At 49.4% G+C, this 20464-nt stretch overlaps 2 protein-coding genes across 8 annotated transcripts in view; both read left to right on the top strand.

Moving 5' to 3' along the window:
- Window positions 1-141: 141 nt before the first annotated feature.
- SLC38A7 (solute carrier family 38 member 7) lies at window positions 142-7690 on the top strand. Of its 4 annotated transcripts, none has more exons than XM_063167907.1 (12): window positions 152-226; window positions 1117-1222; window positions 1386-1826; window positions 2053-2251; window positions 2339-2483; window positions 3195-3293; window positions 4023-4080; window positions 4390-4504; window positions 4728-4875; window positions 4958-5157; window positions 5420-5474; window positions 5568-7690. In XM_063167907.1, exons 3-12 carry the CDS (start codon window positions 1560-1562, stop codon window positions 5668-5670), a joined length of 1389 nt encoding a protein of 462 aa, XP_063023977.1. In that variant the 5' UTR covers window positions 152-226; window positions 1117-1222; window positions 1386-1559; the 3' UTR covers window positions 5671-7690. The 4 variants fall into 4 exon arrangements, with proteins under 4 accessions (XP_063023978.1, XP_063023977.1, XP_063023979.1 ...); XM_063167909.1 differs by having other exon boundaries at window positions 1426-1826; XM_063167908.1 differs by lacking the exon at window positions 1117-1222 and having other exon boundaries at window positions 142-226.
- Window positions 7691-8667: 977 nt separating this feature from the next.
- The window catches only part of CNOT1 (CCR4-NOT transcription complex subunit 1), a 56113-nt gene continuing 44316 nt past the window's right edge, over window positions 8668-20464 (top strand). For all 4 annotated transcript variants that reach the window (XM_063167911.1, XM_063167913.1, XM_063167912.1 and 1 more), the window contains exons 1-5: window positions 8668-8777; window positions 14954-15230; window positions 18945-19052; window positions 19715-19813; window positions 20308-20376. In XM_063167911.1, coding sequence (XP_063023981.1) covers window positions 15129-15230; window positions 18945-19052; window positions 19715-19813; window positions 20308-20376 — 378 coding nt within the window. In that variant the 5' untranslated portion in view covers window positions 8668-8777; window positions 14954-15128. The remainder of the gene's footprint in view (window positions 8778-14953; window positions 15231-18944; window positions 19053-19714; window positions 19814-20307; window positions 20377-20464) is intronic.

Raw genomic sequence — 20464 nt, forward strand, 5'->3', positions numbered from 1 at the left:
CTCTCGCCGTCTCTTTGCCGCGGGTCCCCGCAGGCTCAGCCTCTGGGAAGGGCTACCCGAAGGGGGATGTTTTCCTTGAGGATGTTACCCCGCCTCTGGGGCTGGACTACAACCCCCGGCGTGCAGCGGGCAGGGCGGAGCCGCCGCCGCGCCGCCGCCGCCGCCGAGCTCAGCCGGGGCTAGGGCCGGGGCCGAAGGGAGCGGAGCAGGGCGCGTTCCCCGCCTGGTGAGTGGGGCCGGGATACGGACGGACCGGGGGGACACGCGGGGAGCTCAGTGACCGGCCAGGGCAGGAGCCTGTGCATCCCCTGCGAGCGCGGGCGGCTCCGTGTCACCGGCTCCGGGCCTTGCTGCTCCGGGCGGGGGGCGCCGCGGGTCTGTCGAGTCACCCTCGGTGCAGCGCCTGCTCTCGGGGTTTCTGGCTGCCTGAGTATGGCGGCTTTGCCTGCAGGGGAAGGCCACCCTTCAGCATCCTCCCCCAGGCCATGGGAGAAGCAGCGACCCCCTGCAGCATCCTCGGCCGGGTGGGAACTTCAGCCCACGCGGACGCACCGGCCTGTCCCTCCACGGTCCTACCCACGCGGCACAGGGCGGCCCTTCCTCCCCTGCCCCAGAAATCTTTACAGAGGATTCATAGCTCAAGCACAGAGTTTAAATAGCCCAGAAGCAAGGAGTGAGCTGGGCAGGTAGAGTCTCTGTAGATGTCCTCTAGGAATTTCCAGATTTCCTTGAAAAGAGATTTCTCATGTTCATATAAAGTCCTGCAAAATCCTGCCAGGTTGTGAGGGTCGATCTCCTCCATCTTGGAGACACTGGGATGAGATTTGGACTTTCCACCCCCCAAGGGCTGTGATGCTGGAAACACCATATCTTCAAATCCAAAAGCTTCTGAGACATCATCCATCTCCTGCTGATTGTCACCCTGGGGATGCCCAGGAAGGGGCCAGTCCTGCTTTTCCTGTTGACACAGTATTTCTGCTGCACACAGGTCATTCCTGTTGAGCCCAGCCTTGCTCTTTACTCAGGAGCACGTGCTCAGCTCTGTCTTGCAGAGCTTGCAGAAATTAGGGCTGGAAATCAGGAAGTGAGCCAGGACATTGGGTCTTGTGTCCACAGAAAGGCGAGTCCTGCTGTAAAGCTGCAGCTCCTCAGCCCCACAGCCAGGGCTCAGTCCCCTATCCAAGAGCAGTTGTGTCCTCTCCTTGGATTTGAGGGACAAGAGGTGAGTTCTCCTGCTATATCTCTGCTGGTGTGTGTGTGCTGTGACCCTCCAAGCTACGACCCAGGGAACTCAGTTCCCCTGTGCCCCCACCTTATGCCCAGGTTGTCCCTTGTTAATATAATTTAACTAACACTTAACAGTGTCATTCTTCATCCCCTTGTAGGAGTAGGGAAGTGCCTGACTCCCGTGTTGCTCCATTCCAGCCTGTTTGTTTGCTGCCCTTCCTGCCTGATGGAGCCAGTGCTGGCTGAGGACCCTCCTCGAGGTGCCCGGCTGAGCCTGGTGCAGGAGCACTAGTGGGACGTGGACAGTGGCGTGTGCCACCTGCGAAGGGACAATGGCTCAGGGCACTGGGAGCATCAACAGTGACTACAAGGATTGGGAATGGAGTGACGATGCTGGCGAACGGGCCAGGCTTCTGCAGAGCCCTAGTGTGGAGACGGTGCCCAAAAATTCAGAGAGCCAAGGAAATGGACCGGGGGCCACATCGGCTCTGGGAGCTGTCTTCATTGTGGTCAACGCTGCTCTCGGAGCCGGGCTGCTCAACTTCCCTGCTGCCTTCAGCATGGCTGGTGGCGTGGCTGCAGGCATCACCCTGCAGATGGTGAGTGGGGAAGGGACAGTCCCCCATCCCACCATGGGAGGGTGCATGGAGGGACATGCGGTGCCCCAGAAAGGGCTTGGGGAGGACCAGACTCCTAGGAAGAAGCTCTTTGGGTGAGGTGCACCAAAGATTCTCAGTGTTTTCAGGAGTGGTAGCCTGGGGAGGCTGAGGGAACCTCGCCATGTTGTTGGCTCAGTGTTCCCTCCCTGTCTCTCTCCCATCCCAGTGCATGCTGATCTTCATCATTGGAGGCTTGGTCATCCTGGCATACTGCTCGCAGGCCAGCAACGAGCGCACCTACCAGGAGGTTGTGTGGGCTGTCTGTGGGAAGGTGCCTGGTGTGCTGTGTGAGGTGGCCATTGCTGTCTACACCTTTGGCACCTGCATCGCCTTCCTCATCATCATTGGAGACCAGCAGGACAAGAGTAAGTGCCTCCCATGGAGCAAATAATAACCAGTTGCTGTCCCTTCAGCTGGAAGGGTCACCCTGACCATCTTGGTTGTCCCTACAGTCATTGCTGCTCTGGTGAAGGAGCCTGAGGAAGTTGGGAGCAGCCGCTGGTACACAGACCGCAAGTTCACCATCAGCATCACCGCCTTCCTGCTCATCCTGCCCCTCTCCATCCCCAAAGAGATTGGCTTCCAAAAATATGCCAGGTGGGTGGGAAGAGCCCTCTGGGGCTGGGAGTTGGGGTGGACCAGCCAGCACCCACCTAAGCACAGTTGCAGAGGACAGGGACTGGAAATGGTGTGGTTCTAGTGCCCTATCTGCCCACTCATCCTCTGCCTTCCCATGCCTCAGTTTCCCTATCTGGGAAGCAGAGGAGTGGCTGAGCACTGTGCAGCCACATGTCATACTTCAGGGCTTGTGTCCCTCCCTTCTGCCTGCTGGAGGAAGCAGGGAATGCTGCTTTCAACTACATTGTCTCCTATCTTTGTAGATGGCAATCCAGCAGAAAGGAGAGCCACTAAGTGTCCCTAGGCTGGGTGGTCTGCAGGCCAGCCCTGCTCCACCAAGAATCTTGGTGTGACCTGGCTGCTGGAGCTGCACCAGCAGGGGCACCAAGAAGTGTCAGTGCTTCAACACTTGCCTCTTTCTCCAGCCCAAAACCCAAGTCTGGCAGGTTTGCCACTCAGAGAAGGATGGGATAACCCCCAAATGCAACAGAATTGTGTTGGCATCTGCTTGGGGGACAGCGGGTGACGTTTCCTGGTATATTCCCATGGGAAGGGAAACAAAAAATGGGTCTGATAGGCAGGAGTGGGGTAGCCTGGGCTGTGCCAGAAGATGGGGACGGAGAGGCTGGGAGGAGACCCTCCATGAAGTGGGGAGGCAGAGCACTGACAGCCTCCTGTCCCCTTTCACAGCTCCCTCAGTGTGATTGGCACATGGTATGTCACAGCAGTCATTATCATCAAGTATATCTGGCCTGACAAGGAGCTGGTGCCTGTGGAGATCCCCACCAGGTGAGAGCAAGAGACACAATGCTGTCAGTGCCACCACAGCTCTGCAGAGCCAGGCAGGGATGTGGGAGTGAGGGCTGCAAAGGCAGGGGATGAATCTTTCATCAGTCCCATCCCTGGTCCTGGGGACTCTGCATGTTGCTGCCAGAAGCTCCCAAATGGCTGCACCTCTGCGTGTTTCAGAGGAGCAGGTGGTGAAGAGGAGAAAAGGATTTCTTAAAGGTCCCCATGGCTCCAACACAGATTTTGATAGCACTGATTGGTTTTTATCTCTGACATATCCAGGCCCTGGATTCCCTGTGCCATGCTTGTGCTCACCCAGCAACAAGGGCTGTGTCTATATTTGGATAATTTTGGTTATTTCCTTAACCAGCACAACCACTGTGGCTTATTCCTTTCCTGACAGTGTATATTTTTGGATCCAGTGCAGGAATTTTATGGCAGACCAAAGGTTAAACCAGTTTTTTTGCACTGCCCAACTAGATCCTTATTTTTTACTGATACTTTCACTTTTGTGTGCTCAGGTTTGGTTGTTTCTCTCTCAGTGAAAGGCCCTGGTCTTCACAGAGTACCAGGTCCCAAGAAAACCTCATTCCATGCAATGGCATCATCCTGGGTGGGGGGATGCAGTAAGACAAAGACACTGAGCACTCCCAGCTCATCCTCCCCTGGTGCACTGGATGGGATCACAGGGGATTCTGGTCTGACTGATGGGTGTTTCTCTCCTTCCAGCCCCTCCACCTGGACAGCTGTCTTCAATGCCATGCCCACCATCTGCTTTGGGTTCCAGGTAAGGCCATGAGCTTGGCATTCCCCTTCCATCCTGTGGTTGCTTGGACGGCAGACTAAAACCCTGCCCGTGTGCTCACTGCCCAGCTTTGCAAGGAGACTGAAGTCTTTTTAACATCTCACCACCTCTGGATGGAGATGGATCCATTTTACCCCAGCTAGGATGTACAGGGCATCCTGTCCCCCACCTCTTTCTTCTCCAGTGACAAACCTGGGGAATCACCATATCCCAACAAACACAGAATATCATGAGTAGGATTCCCCATGGTTCTGCCCATCACATATCCCCACTGTCTCTGTGTCCTGGCAGTGCCACGTGAGCAGCGTGCCCGTCTTTAACAGCATGAAGCAGCCACAGGTGAAGACCTGGGGGGCAGTGGTGACAGCAGCCATGGTGATTGCTCTGTTTGTCTACACAGGCACTGGTAAGTGAGGGGATACTGTGTGAGTGTAGCACAGTCCTTGGCGTGGCTGTGAGCTTCAGGGGACAGGGACCCTCTGGTCAGCAAGTGTCAGAGGGAGAAGGGAGGACAGTCCATTGAACACCTCTGCAATGTGCCCTGTGCCATATCCATCCTAGTTTGGTCCTTCAAAGAGATGTTCAGGAGACTTGTCCCTGTCCCCTGCTGACTGCTCCCTTCCTGACAGGCATCTGTGGCTTCCTAACCTTTGGAGCTGGTGTGGAGCAGGATGTCTTGATGTCCTACCCCTCCAATGACATCCCTGTTGCCCTCGCACGGGCTTTCATCATCCTCTGTGTGCTGACATCCTACCCCATCCTGCACTTCTGTGGCAGGTGAGTGCTGGGAGAGATGGGGCTGGTGTGGGAAGGAGGAGCAGCACGAGGAACCCCCTCTGTCCTGGCTCTGTGCCCACAGGGCTGTCTTGGAGGGTCTCTGGCTGCGCTACACCGGGGTCACGGTGGAGGAGGACGTGGTTCGGGAGCGCAGGAGGCGCCTGCTTCAGACCATCAGCTGGTTCCTCCTGACACTGCTCCTGGCTCTTTTCATCCCTGACATTGGCAAAGTCATCTCTGTCATTGGGGGCTTGGCTGCCTGCTTCATCTTTGTCTTCCCAGGTAGGGATCTGGGGTGCTCAGGGGCTGACAAAGGTCTCACGGCCTTGTGTCTCAGAGAGGGAGGGGCAGGATGGAAACACAGGAACCAGGAGAATTTTAGAGGAGGACAAAAGTGTGGTGAGAGGCCAGTCAGCAGCCCAGCTGTTTTGGCTGGATGTGGAGCTCTGTGACAGGGAGTGCAGCTCCCTGTTTTATAGGGTGTCTGTTCAGTCCCCAGTGGACAGTCCTCATCTCGTTCTAATTTGCCTTCCCTGCCTTTCAGGACTTTGTCTGATTCAAGCCAAGCTCTCTGAGATCCAAGAAACCAGGGCAATCAGGTAACTGAAATGTGCCTCCTCTCTCCCCCATTCCCCTGTGGATTTTGGGGTGAAGGACCCCTCTAAATATGCCCTGTCTTCCTGCATCTATAGCTGGTGGGCCCAGGTCTGCTATGGGGTGTTCATGGTCACCCTTGGAGCCTTCATCTTTGGACAGACCACTGCCAATGCCATTTTCGTGGATCTTACAGCCTGACTCCTCCAGGCTGGACTGCACTGTTGCTGCTGAGGGGATGGAGATTTCCCCTAGGACCAAAGGGAAGTGGGAAGAAAACATGTTGGTGTGTTGGGAAGATCCAAGAGAAACGTTGTGACTCGGGGCTTGGCTGAACAAGCCCTGTGGTGGTTTGTATCTCATTGTCTTAAGGCTGCAGGCAGTCAGGCTTCTCTCAGCCCTGGCTCCCTGCTGAAGCCAGAGCAACACTACAAGGGGACCTGTCATCCAGGGCAAGCTCCTTCTGCCCCTGGAGTAGACATCCCTCCCTCAGACATCACTAAGGGGTCGTGGTTGGGGTTTGCAAAGCCATGCTGCTCTCATCCCTGTACCCTTGTGCTGGTGGAGCTCCTCTCCACAGCTAAAACTCCTTCTCCCAACTTTGGAGAGAGAAGCAGTGTTCTGCATAAAGGGAAATAGTAATCATGTTTATCAGACAGGGAGACATCCCACAGTCCTGTTCTGTGTCAATGTTTGGTTTGAACTCTGGTTTCCTGCTGGTCTCCTGCCTCTACTCTCACATCTCCCTCTGCCTGGGCTGCACTTTGTGTTACAAAGGGTTGCCTTCAGCCTGTTTGGGTTTTTTCTTTTGAGGATCAGAATGACCCTGGGGTAGGGACATGCCAGTGCAATGTTTTCCTTGCCAGGGGTTGTTCTCTCAGTAGAGAAGCTGCTATGACTGCATCAACCTACTGAAGACACTACAATAGAGCAAAGCTCTTCTCCAGATTTACAATCCTGTTCTTCCAGGTGTCCAGGAAGTGGGACTGGGCCAGGTTTTAAAGGATGCTTTTGGGATAAAGCAATCAGTATTAATTTGTTTTAGATTGTTCTCTTGGTCGTTTACACTCTCTATGGCTGGTGTTGCTCTGGGCTGTCCCTCTGTAGCCTGTCTGGATGATAGTTTCATTCCTGCTTTTTCTGGGTTGAGCAGTTCCCCCAGCTGCAGATTTGGTTGGGGGTGTTAAACCTCAACAGCAATGTTCTCTTGTTCTGTCTTTGAGTTTCTTTTTATGTTGTTTGGCTTCTAAAACCCTTGGGGAGGGAGGAATTCAGGGATAGCTGTTGATGCATCTGTGATGAGGGTTCAGCCCGGATTTGTGCAAAACCTGGCCCTGCACCTCCTGCATCTTCTGGAAGCAGCACAGGCTGTTGTGGTGGGAAGGAGAACCATGGCTTGTGCTCCTGCACTTCTCAACGTGGCTCTGTCCTGCTACAACCAGTGGCTGCAGGAGGGGTGACAGCACGTGGGTGCTTCCCATGTGGAAACATTTGTTATTTCCTTACTAACACCGAGTGTAAATGGGGACCTCCCCATTGCTGCTTGGGACAGGGAGACCCAGGTGGAGAAGGAGGAAGAAAAGCCCTAAGCACAGCAGGAATGTTTGAGAGATGCTGTGAAGGCACACATCCCTCCTGCCTCTCCCAAGGGATCTCCAGCATCTGCGCCCTCATCTTTTGACAAACCCAGGCTCCACCAAACCCCCATTTGTATGGCACTGGCTGAGTGCTGAGCCCCTTTGCCAGGCTCCTGCCCGTGAGCAGGAGCTGGGGCTCGGGGACCCTTTGGCATAAAGAAGATGGCCAATTGTCCTGGATGTGGGGAGCACAGAGCCACCTCCCGTGGAGCCCAGCAGAGATGCTCAGCAGATGCCAATGCCAAAATGCCTTCCAGTATACCCACCCAGCAGGAAGATGAAAAGGTTTGGTACCTGGTGGGTCTGGTGGCTCTGGCTTTCCTGAAGGTGTTCTAGGCATGAGGAGGTCCCTTGGCCGAAGTGGACGAGGACACAGTGTCTCATGTCACCTGAGAAACACCTGGGCTCCCTTGGTGCCCCTGTGGCTGAGGGCTGAGCGAGTCTGGAGGTGCTGTGGCCGTTCCTGTTTGCCTTACTGCTCCCCTGTTTACAAACACTGGCCTTTTAACATGTATTTTGTACATGCAGAAAGTGGAGGGAACTCAACTCAATAAAAGTGACATTGTGATGCGTGTGTCAGGCCAGCACGAGGTGATTTCTGCGGGAGATGCTCCTGGGTGGGATACTGGGATGAAGCCATATCCTGAAATGCCAGCCCAGCTCTCCGAGCTTTGGGATGGATGGTGTGGAGCTGGGAAATCCCACTGCCTTCCTCAGGCCCTCATTCTCCGGGGTATCTTCCCGCCCAGGGCCGGGGGATGCCGGGGGAGGCTCTGTGGGCGCCGGTCCCGGTGTCGCTCCCCGGGGCCGGCAGGCGGGTGTGGTGTGGCTGGGAAGGAACTGAAGGGAGTTTCCTCTCCGGGACTGAGGCCGGCCATCCGCGAGGGTGCAAATGGAGAGGGGATTTCCTTAGAAAGGAAAACCCGCGCCCAGAGCGTGCCGGGCCGGGCCAGGCGCTCTGAGGGACCCGCAGCCCTCAGGTTGGGGGGGCAGCGCCTGGGCCGTACCAAGGCAGCCCGGGGGAGGCGAAGCCAATTCATGGGCCTGTACCACGGCACTGCGCGGGGGGGAAACCGTTTCTGGGCTTGTACCAACCTTCGGGGGGAGGAAACAGCGAGGCGAGGGGAACGGGGCGGGCCGCACCACTCAGGGAGGGGTAATCCCCCCCCCCCCGCCGCGTGACTCCGCGCGCCCTTTGGCACCGCCCGCCACTTCCCCTTCCCGCCCCGCCCCCGCGCGACGCCCCTCGCTCATTGGCCGGCCTCGGCAGCGCGGGTTGGCCAGCAGCGCGCACGCGCAGACCGAGAGGAGTTCGGAGCTCTGATTGGCTGAGAGAGTAGGAAGGCTTTCGGCCCCTCCCGGCCAATGGCGCGCGGCTCAGGCTCCGCGCGGAGGGCGGCAGGGTGCCCTCCCCCGAGGTCGCACGGCGCTGATTGGCCAGCGCTCACGCGGTCCCGCGCTCTGATTGGTCGAAGGCCCCTCCGCGGGGGCGCGGCAGCTCCGCGCGCATTCCGCCCCTCCGCTCCCCCCGCGCCCCCCCCGCGAGAGGACGGGGGAGGGGAAAGGCCGCGGCGCGAGCGCGCGACCCCATCCGCCATTTTGTATCGGAACGGCGGCGGCGCGAGAGAAGCGCGCGAGCGGCCCCGGCCCGGCCCTCACGACACCGCCGAGGTGGGAGCGGCGCCCGCCCGGCCCCGGGGAGGTGCTCTGGGTGGCTGTGGGGGCACTGCGAGCTTCGGGGCGGTGGGGGGAGATCTGTGGGGACGGGGCCGAAGGCAGCGGGACCGGGCCGGCTTGCGCTGAGGGCAGCGGGGCCGGCTGAGGCACCCGCCCGGCCGGGCCGCCCGCCGCGGTGTGCGAGAGGCGGCCGAGGGACCCGCGGCCCTCTCCCCCCGCACTCCTCCGTCCTGCGACCGTCCCTGAGCCACAGAGGGAACTCGGCAGGGTCCGGGTCGGAGCCGCGGGTGTTCCCTGTCCGGTGGCGGCGGCAGCGGCTGCGGCGGCGTCGCGAGGTGCGGGGGAACCGCCGGCTCTGGAGCTCAGCGCTCCCCCTGCGCTTGTGTAACGCCGGCGGTGACAGGTGGAGCTTTGAGCACTCCGGGCCGGGCCTGCCCCGGCCGGGCTCGGCGGCCTCCGTAGGAGATCGGTGTTGTTGTAACTTGCCCGCAGAAAGTACGGAAAAAGTGAGCTGTAGTAAATAATCCGGTGACATAACCTTCTTGCAGACCACAGGAGAGAAATCCTTCTCAGTGCTGTCCTCCAGTTAAGAAAACGCTGCCCAGTAAAATGGACTTGTGTAATTCTCAACTAGAAATAGCAACAGTTGGGTGTCTCGACAGATGCTGTATCAGTATAAGAGCTTCTTTACAATAGTTTCCTGACTTAGATTAGTACCATTTACTCCTTATACAGCAAGACCAATGAGTACTCATAGTTTAATTTCAACAAACCACAACCAGTTTGGACTGTATTTAGGACAGAAGTGAGATAATACTGAAAATACAACACTAATCTGTTGGTATATCACGTACTCAGATTATTTCTGAATCCCACTTGTTGCAAGGAAGCATGGCAACTACTCTCAGGAACTTTTTTAAAGCAGGTAACAAAACAGGTGTGACTCTGACAAGTCACTCTTAGTGTACCCAAATGATTCCTAAGGTAACTACTTTGGCATTGGCTAAAATTATGGGCAGGATGAGTCCAAGTGGGGTGACTCTTACAAACAGGAAACAAACTTAGTTGGTGGTAGACTGATCTCTCCTTTCCACCTTTGTTATTTTGATTCTTTCAGCCCTTTTGCTTATAAGTTCACTCTTAACTGTTGATGCTGTTGGCCTGGTATCTCCAAACCAAACTCAGCCACTTTGTTGCCTATCTATATCTCCTTGGACAAAAGCCTTACCTCTTTATCCTATACAGTGTTCCTGGGTTTTTGATTTATGCTGAAATGGCCACTCTTGGTATTCAGCTGAGTAAGTGGAAGAGAAACTGTGGGAACATAACTTAGCAATAGAGGACAATAATATTTTGTGTCCCTGTGATGGGACATAACTAAATCATGTTGGGAATTGTTATCACTGAGAATCATGGTTGAGGCCATCACTGTTTTAGCCAGTGAACAAGACTTCTCTCTTGTTCCATAAACATCCCCAATGTATTAATATTGCAGGTTTTTTTTACTTTTGAAATAGCATTTAGCTGTTCTAAAACACATTTTGGGTGGTAAAAAACCATGAAGCATTTAATAACAAGTCTCTCATTTTTTTCCCTTCAGCAGAAACTTTATTCTGGAGTTCTTGTCAGAAGGAGAACTGGGAAGTGAGAGTTTCTTGTTGTTTTGGGTTTTTTTTAACAGTCCAGGTTGAGATGTGGAGATGCCTGAAGCAGCATGTCATGTTTGATGCATATCTCATGTATTTGAGGTAGATTCCAAACTGCAGCTTCAATGACCTGAGTGTGTAGGAACAACTTAGGTGCTGAAAACTGAAGTTACTGTGTCTAATCATCTTTTGACTTCCAGTTTACTGGAATTGGGTGCAGCTTTCCAGTGTATGGAATGTTCAGGTGTCTTTTCTGTTTGTAAACACCTGAATTTGAAGTGGTCAAATGAATCGGGAGCTTATTTTCCTCCTAATGTGAATTTCACTCTGGGTTTTTCCTTGGTAGATTTCAAAGTGTTAGACATCCTGAAATGCAAAATACAGAATGATTCAAAACCACCGTTCTCCCTTGCATTGCTCCCAGTGTCAGCCTTCAGAGGGGTGTGCTGCCCTTCCATGTTTTGTATTTGGTGATGGGTTTGTTTAAAAAGAGGGTAAGGGACTGTTCTGGAGTGCAGGTTTAGCACTGCTCCCATTAGCATGTTTTATGTGATGTTTTGTGACAGGAGTTTAGAACCCAATCAGCAAACCCATTGCTGCTTGTGTCACTTGATCTGTTTTATCCTCCACATGCAGCACATGTGCCCTGAAATCATACAACTCCTGAAATCCAGTGGCAGTAGTTACTTACTTCTGCAAAATGCTGAATAAAAGATCCAAAGTTAGCTTAAAGTAATTTTGAAATTACTTTCTTTGTAGTGATGTTTCTGAATTCGTGGAAGACTTCAGGTTTGTCAACTTCACCATCAAAGCTTTGTTACTCTCTAGTGATTTCTGGTTATTAGGGAGTGTCTTTGGTCACACCTGATGGGTGGTTTCATATTGCCCACTCTATTTTGTGATCTTTGGATTCTTGCCTGAAATTTTATTGCATTTATGTTTTAATCCAACAGAACTCTGCTCTTGAAAAAAGACCTACTGAAATATATGCCAATGTTTTTTGCTGATGGGCTGTTTCCCTTAGGAAGTGTTCAGGGTGTGTGATGCTGTAGAATTTGGTAAATATTTTTTATGTTGCACAATATAAAATAGTAATATTGTAAGAGCTCCTGAGTCCCATGCTGGGTGTATTAATCCATTACTGTATAATAGGATCTGTGGCTGAAAGTAGATAATTTTGCCAGGTAATCTGAATTTTTTTATAAACTCCCTGTGGCTGAGGCCTGACTTGTGTGAACCTGGCAGGTTTGTCCCATGGACTGAAAGTTTCCTGAATTGTCGAGGCCAGTGTAGGGAGATTCATTCCCACTAAGGATATATGGATCTAAAAATAAAGTCTGCTTCACATAGCATTCATAGCTTCCTTAATCAGTGCTGTAGTAATTGAATTTTAGTCTTGCACTGAGTGACCAAAGAGGTACCTGTGCAGTTCTGCTTTGCAGACAAGGCTCCCTTGGTTACTCTGTACTCTCCTGAGTTAGCTGCATCATTTGAACCTCTAAAGTGCTGTTAATGTTGTGTCCAGGGGAGCTGTCAGGTTTGCTGTGTGCTGGGATACACACAGTGCAAACCATATGTTTAGAACATAAGTAGGAAGCTGTTTCCTCAGCTATTATGTTCCTTGAATGTCTGTGTTTGCTCAGGCTCTTCCTTGAGAGGCTTCCTTGAAAGAAAAAATCCATTTTCCCTCCAGCTTGGATTGTCCAGTGGCACTGCCAGATTTTGCAGTTGGAAGATGGCAAAGCTTGTTTTGCTGCTTTGCAATCAAAGCATTCCCTGCTTTTTTGGAAGACAAGAGATGCTAATAGGAGGGTGGGATGGTCAGTGTGTGGTGTGGCAGCAGGGAGGCTTGAGCCCAGCTGGAGAATTGCAGTACTAAAACCCCTGAGTTTAGGTGGAGTAGGTGTGATTGCTGTGCTGTTTGTATTGATATGATAAAAAATGCCCAGAGAAATGTGGTTTTTCTTCCTAGGGGCCTGAAAGGCAAACTCTGAAATTCTGTTACTGCCTTAAAAATTGGCCAAGTTGAAGTTTTGTGTTGTGCCCTGTAGGCAGCTCAAACAGCCTGTGAGTTCTCCAGGCTGGTTGTGAGCTGGTGCTCTGATGGGGCTGAATTCCCCTTGCTGACTGCTGCTTTTAGGAAATGCAAGTACTGTGCTGAGGTCTGTGTGCTTGATTCTTAACAAATGCTTTTCAAAAGCTTTATATTGGTCATGTATGTTAAACCCTTCCAGTAAGATTGTCTTGGAAGGCATGTACTTGCCAAACCCAGTGACATTTTCTAGGTTATTCCAAAAGGGGAATTTAAAGGTTATTTAAAAAAAAATCAGATCCTGTACTACTGAGAAATCTTTTTAAACTTCTGTGCCAGTCCTCCCTTCTAGATGTTCCACAGTCAGTGGCCTTTTAAACCTTTATATATAAAGGTAATGAATTCTAGCTTGTCAGATGTACTAAAAAGAAATGGAAGTTTTGTGTAATTCTTCTCACTGCAGTTTTAGACATGCTCTGAAATTCTTTTAGAGACCAGCTGCCTTGTCATTGAAGAATACTTTCAGTATTACTGCTTGAAAGTTTGTTCTTCGTGAGATGTAAGCTTTATTGCTTAAGAAGGATCCTGCATGCCTTCATTGAGTAGTCTGGGGTTTTTTTGGCATACTGAAAGTCTGCAGGTCAGTTGATTTGACTTTTCTTACAAATAATTTACCCATATATCTGTGTAATATAATAATTTTTTCTAATGGCAGAATAATCTTAATTTCCTCTGGTAGGATTTGACGTTTTGAAGTATAAGGTATGGTTCCAAGTGTAAGCAAGTGAAAACCTTTGTATAAGGGGAGTTGGGAAGGAGAGTTCTGCTTGCACCCAGCACAGCTTGTTCACCTGCTGGGTGCAGCAGAGGGAGGCTGGGCATGGGCGCTGTGCTGGGTGCAGCAGAGGGAGGCTGGGCTGTGTGTGCTGGGTGCAGGCAGAGGGAGGCCGGGCTGTGTGTGCTGCTGGGTGCAGCAGAGGGAGGCCGGGCTGTGTGTGCTGCTGGGTACAGGCAGAGGGAGGCCGGGCTGTGTGTGCTGCTGGGTACAGGCAGAGGGAGGCCGGGCTGTGTGTGCTGGGTACAGGCAGAGGGAGGCCGGGCTGTGTGTGCTGGGTACAGGCAGAGGGAGGCCGGGCTGTGTGTGCTGGGTGCAGGCAGAGGGAGGCTGGGCTGTGTGTGCTGCTGGGTACAGGCAGAGGGAGGCTGGGCTGTGTGTGCTGGGTACAGGCAGAGGGAGGCTGGGCTGTGTGTGCTGCTGGGTCCAGGCAGAGGGAGGCCGGGCTGTGTGTGCTGGGTACAGGCAGAGGGAGGCCCGGCTGTGTGTGCTGCTGGGTGCAGGCAGAGGGAGGCTGGGCTGTGTGTGCTGCTGGGTGCAGGCAGAGGGAGGCTGGGCTGTGTGTGCTGCTGGGTGCAGGCAGAGGGAGGCTGGGCTGTGTGTGCTGGGTACAGGCAGAGGGAGGCCCGGCTGTGTGTGCTGCTGGGTGCAGGCAGAGGGAGGCCGGGCTGTGTGTGCTGCTGGGTGCAGGCAGAGGGAGGCCGGGCTGTGTGTGCTGCTGGGTGCAGGCAGAGGGAGGCCAGCATGGGAGCTGTGCTGCTGCAGGGACGCTCCCTGGGCTGCTGCCTCAGTTCTGCGTGCCAGGCCAGCACATCACCCCAGCCATCCATTCCCGTGATGAGGCACCAATGGTGTGCTGCTGGTTTTTGCCATGGAGAGCCAAGACCACAAAGCAATAGTTTTTCTTCTGAAAAGGGGATCTTCAGACTTGGCATGAAGCCCAGTGACCTTTGTGTTTTGATCAGGTAGAGCTTCCAAGCAGTGACTCCAGCATGATTCTACCTTTGGCAGTGCACAGTGCTGCTGCTCAGAGCAGCTTGGGGCTTCTTTTGAAGCTCCCTGTACTGTTGGATATGCGGGACTTGCTTTGGGATGCAATTTTGTCACACTGGCAATCTGTAATTTAACAGATGAGATGTCAAGTGCCAAGTTTTGTGTTGTCATAGAAATTTATTAAGCTGGCAAGCTCTGCTGTTGTAGCTTGCTGGAAAAGCTGTTTCAGTATAAGCCAAATGTTAGGGTTAGTTTATTGCAGTTCTTTGTGCGTTGCTCATTCACAATTGCTTCTTTTGGTATACCAGGGTTGAGGCAGTACTGTGTGGATATACTGGGGCAAAATATAGCAGAGATGGTAAAAGTGTGGTTTTTATATTAGTTTATGATGGATGCTTTGAATGATTCTGACCTCTGATTGTTGCTGTGTATCTAGTTCTTTATTCATCTCATTTTCTTCTTTCTCATGGTGCTGAAAATCATTCTTCTGATTGAGCTGTTTGCTAGCTCTTTCAGACTGCAAAATACAGAAACAAAAGTGGTTGGGTAGTGTAAAAACAACAGAGCTTGTGTTGTGAAAACTTAATACTGCTTCATTTTCCTTGTGAACATAGTTATGTGATGTTGCTACAGAACTTAAATCTAATTTAATACTGTTTTCCAGGTGCCATGTTTCAGAACAGACAAAGACAACTGAGAAAGAAGAGCTGAAGCAAGTAATACAGAAACAGATAAAGACTCACTGGGGGAAAAAAAATTGACCTGTCTCTGAGGTGACTAAAGGGGAATAATGGTGATTTTGCGCCGGGCTCGGCCGCCTGCTTCCGCCCCAACCAGCAATGAATCTTGACTCGCTCTCGCTGGCCTTGTCTCAAATCAGCTACCTGGTGGACAATTTAACCAAGAAAAACTACCGAGCCAGCCAGCAGGAAATACAGCATGTAAGTAAAGTGATGTGTGCTACAAAATAAACTTTGTAAAGAGAACTGGAGTTTCTCTTCTGGTTTGTATTTGTACTCTGCCGTGCTCTTGTGTATGTTACTGTTTGCTGTTTTCTGTGGTGTTGGGAGCTGCAGGGTGTGTCTGATACTCCTGCTGGTTCATCTGCCAAGTCATGGAATACAGCTCAGAGCTGAGACCAGTATTAACTTTGTAGCTGAATATCAAGATTAACTGCTGCTTCTGAAGGTTGACATGAAAAGCTTTCCTAACTTCTCCAGGTCAAATCTTTCCACTTTCAGCCATTCAATAGAACACTGATTGGGAAGGGGAGGAAGATGTATACATTCAGTGCTCAGAGTTGTTGCACTAAAAGCCTGAGTATGTTGTAATTTACCTCTGAATGTTCTCTCCTCCCTTGATGGAAGTTTTTTTTCCTCTTGTCATTCAATGACTCATGGCTTGGTTGTGAAGCTGAGCTGACTGTCTTGGCCCTGGGTTTGCAGAAGGCAGGCAGAGTAACTGCATGTTGAGACCCAAATATCTGTGATTAGGGCAAGAATTCTGTTTTAACTGACCTTTGTAAAAATAGCTCTGACTTGCAGGGCCGACTGAAAAGCATTATCTGCAGAGCAGTGCTTAGGAGGAAGTGAATGCTACTGAGCTAGTTTTAGAAACTGGTTTAGTTCAGTTCCCAGCAGACAGCTGGGCCACTCAGTGTTGAGGGTTTTCCTCCAGCAGTGCAATCCTGCAGCGATTTGAATCAGATTAGAAGGGCAGAGGGTTAAGCAGTGAGTTTCTGTAACATTTGATGTCTTTAAAAGTGCATTCATTGGTTATCTTGAGGTGAGGGGAGAGTGATTTCAGCAGTATTGGTTATTCAAGTGTAAGATGGAATGGGTCTCTTGTAACTTTTGTAAGTTTCTCTGTTTTTGCAAGTTCAGTACTCCAGGGGCTCATGCTGTCCTTTTGATCACTGTTGGTTTCAACAGATGGTTTTTGCAGCAAGGTGTGACTAAAGCATGACTTGGTTTGGGAGAAGATGATGTGATCTGCCATTCACTTGGAGCACAGCTCTGTAAAACAGAATTGTTCCTTACCCTTCAGCCAGGCCTCTTAGCCTCACTGTGGTGATCCTGGGACCTGGTCTGTGGAAATGGTTGAATTGTATATGGTTATAAAGCAGACCTAGAATTTCGAGACTAAATTCCTAAAATCTTAATCCCTTGTCTTTTTTTTATTTTAAATTTTATTTACCTGGAATTGCTTTACTTTTGTGGTTGCTGGTACAATATTTCTTTAGTTGAAGAGAATATATGTGCTGTAGTTCTGTCTCATGGTTCACTGCTTGGGGTAAATTTTTGGCATGATTCACTCAATATTAAAAAGTTTCCATCTAAGCATGTAGAGTTGTGGAAATTCATACTTGAGTTGTTCTTGTCTCAACTGACCAAAATGACACTTCTGTTTAAATATGTCACTCGAGTGTAACAGTGGCAAGGCTTGAGGAATTAATTTCTGTTTAAATATGTTATCAGTAGTCATTTAATATAGCTAATGCTTAAAGAAATGGAATGTATGTTTAAAAACCTCAGAAATATTTTATGCATTTGTCAGACACAAATTCTAAATCATTACTTCCTCTGAAGTGAGTTTTTGTGGTCTCCTTAAGTGGTAAGGAGAGCCTGACTGGAGAGAGGGAAAGGGCTTTGTGGATGGGTTTATCTAGGAAAGCAGAAGTTTTTGGATGTAGAAAAACTGAGCTTTTTTTGTCTAATCCTGTATTTGCCCAAACACATTAACTGATAAATTCAAATACATGTGGCTCAGGCTTTATCCTAAATCACAGACTGGTTGAGGTTGGAAGGGACCTGTGGAGGTCGTGTGGTCCAACCTCCTGCTCAGTCAGTCACTCAGAGTGGGTTTCCCAGAAATACCTCTGGGCAGTTTTTGGGTACCAACATGGATGGAGACTCTACAATCTTTCTGGGCAGCCCCTGTCAGTACTTGGTGACCCCTGCAGTAAAAATATAGTATTTGTGATCTGATTTTATGACTGGATGCACTGTCATGTAAATGTGTATCAAGGCTGCCAATACAAAGGTTTCTTTCAGCTCTTTCTTCAGGAAAACTGGCAATTCTCATTACCCATTTCCTGGAAGAGCTTTTTTGGGAATGTAGTTAGAATTGAAATATGATACACTGCACTTTTAGCCTTGTCTTCCTTTCCTTCTGTATGTTAAATTTTCAAATTATTGTCCTTTGGAAGATGCCTCAGTGCAAGGAAGCAATCTACTTCTGATGCAAGCAAGTTGTGTGGATGCCTTTAGTATTACAGTTTTCTTTGGCATCTGCTTACTTTGATGAATTCACCTTGGTCACACAGCACCAGGCAGCTTCTTAGGAAATTGATCCAGCTTTATGTCAGTCTTGTTACCACATCCAAATCTTTGTATTTGATTGTGATTGCCTGAACAAACTGCCTGTTTTCTGAAGCCTGACTAGGTAGTAGGATTTGCTGTTAATTCAGGTTTGCTGCCTTTTGCACCAGTCTGAGCATCTTCCTGATCCTGGGGTATGGCTGCCTTCAGAGGCCCAGCTGTCACCACAGCTGGGCTGTTTACTCTGGACTGACATACCACAGGCATGTATTTTACAGCCTCTGGTCAAGAAGCTGAGCTAGATTCAACTTGGAAGGTTTTTTTTCCAGCAGAACAAAACTTGGCAGTCACTGGAGTCAGCAGGCTCTGAGGAAAAGGGAAGCATAGTGTCAGATAACAGTAGAAAAATTGAGATGAAAACAGTCAAACATCAGAGCCTAAAGCAACCCTGTTTGTCTCTTTGCACATAGAAGCTACTGGCAAACAAGGGCATTCATGGCTGGTGAAGCAGTGGGCTTGGTGTAGGCAGGCAGACCAGAGGCAGAGCTGCAGGTTTTTCCTGGCACATTTGTGTCTCTCCTGCAGCTAGAAAAGGGAAAACAGTGGGGAAAATGTTGCTAGTAGATGAAGGTTGAATTTGTTATTAGCTGCTACTGTTTGGCCAAAGAGGCAGGCTGCTGTTGATTGGCTTCACATTTCTGACTGGATTCTATCAAAAACAAATAACGCTGTCCACTTGGTTGGGGTGTAAAGGAAGGAGCAAGTTCTGAAACAGTCTGCAGCTATTTCAGACAACAAGCTGATGAACTGGTCTGTAGCTAAGAGTTAAACTTAAGGTAAATGTTAGGGGATGCAAACAAAAATGTAACATTAAGATTTAGTTATAAGTGATAGGTGTTGTAAGTCAGCAAATGCAGATCACCCATTGCACAGGTGCTGTCCCAAGGCTGTGTTCTTGCAGAGTTAGGCACTGGAGCTGTGGGAGAAAATGGGGAAAAGTGAGGCCATGGACTGTGTGGATTCTGGGCTGCTTTGATGGCAGAATCCTGAGGGGAACTTGAAAACCCCTTTTTACTTAGTTTTGTGAGAATACCACCCCTGAAATGTATGGCTTCTGTGTCAGTGACTTGTGTCTAGATTCTTTGTTTATACTTCTTATTTGCAAATAGAGGTAAAGATGTGGTTTCTAGGTTACTGATTAAAAGGAACATTTATAGCAGTTTTGTTGAAACTGTGGATGATTTGACTACTAGCAGTACTGCTGTATCCATGGTGCTAGACCCAGATCTTGCTGTGTAATGACTGTTTGCTCTTTTTTTGATACTTTTTTCCCAGATTGTGAATAGGCACGGTCCCGAGGCAGACAGGCATTTACTACGCTGTCTATTCTCGCACGTGGATTTCAGTGGCGATGGTAAAAGTAGTGGCAAAGATTTTCATCAGGTACAGTTTACACCAACATGTCTGTTTATTAATTTTGATTGTTAAAAATCTACTGTGGGATTTCATCCAGGTCAAGCACAAAGGCAGCTTAGAAGCAGTAGATTAAAACAAACTTATTTTCTGGTTATATGGCCTTTCAACTGCAAGCACTTTTTGCCAATCCTCAAAATAATATCTGACATACAATCTCTTGCTCTGGAAAAAAACAGGTTGCATCAGTACAAATGCTACTTTTACTAGATGCAGTGCTCTACTTTGAAAGCCTTTCTGTGTATTTTAAGAGTTTGTCCAAATCCATTAACTGATATTTCTGGTGCTGACTGTGTCTATTGGCAGGGCTGTTTTCATCCTTAAGCAATTTTGCTGCAGACTTTTTAGCTCCTGACCCTGAATCAAATACTCTTGGGTTGTCTATTGCAATGTGTGGGGATGTTTACAGAAAGCAAAACGTTGCATATACGATGGAGAATGTTTCATCACTTTGTCAGTCTTAAAAGCAAAGCAAACCTGAAGAAAGCTTGAATGAAAGGAAGTTATTTGATGTTAGAGAGAATTTGTGCACTTACATAAGTATTTATCTTTTAGTTTTTCTGTACATAGTGCACATTAGTTTAATTTTATTGTCCTGTTACAAATCCTTCAAGTTATCTTGTTCTTTTCAGACTCAATTTCTGATCCAGGAGTGTGCGTCGCTGATTACAAAACCAAACTTTATCTCGACGCTGTCGTACGCCATTGACAATCCCTTGCACTATCAGAAGGTTTGTATGCTTCTTGAAGGGGATCCCAGTGTCAGAAACTGCACTGAATTGGTCTCTAGAAAACCAACTAGTTTTCCCTTGTAGTAAATTTTTCAAAACCTGAGCTTGCCTAGTTGGTGTGGGGGTTTTTTTTGTTAAACTGAGTTAGTCAATCACTCAGAGTGACTGCATACTTAATTTTAATCCTTCATCTAATGTGGGTACTTCATGGCTTGTTTATGGCACCAGAACCAAAATAAATCATCACTGCTTCTGTTTCTTTCAATATGAAAGCCATGATAGTGGTTAAATAGTGGGATATATGGAAGAAGCTTTTAGAGAAAATGTATCCAAAAGTGATTGGAAAGTTGTTTAGCCATAGAAGCTTTGTGTTAACCTGCAGCAGAATAGTTACTAATATTCCAAGCTTGCAAATAGACTTTAGATAATCTGACATATTGCAAACAGGATTAATCCCAAAACAACTTTCATGTTATTCTTCTTGCCTATTTCAGAGTCTAAAGCCTTCACCCCATTTATTTGCCCAATTGAGTAAAGTCATCAAATTAAGTAAAGTTCAAGAGGTAGGTGAACACTTATTTTTATTTAAAATTTTTTTTTTTTTTTTTTTTTTTTACTTTGCAAATTAGAAAGGCTAAGATCCCCTTACTA

This window comes from Melospiza melodia, chromosome 13 (assembly GCF_035770615.1).
Source record: "Melospiza melodia melodia isolate bMelMel2 chromosome 13, bMelMel2.pri, whole genome shotgun sequence".
Classification (NCBI taxonomy): Eukaryota; Metazoa; Chordata; class Aves; order Passeriformes; family Passerellidae; genus Melospiza; species Melospiza melodia.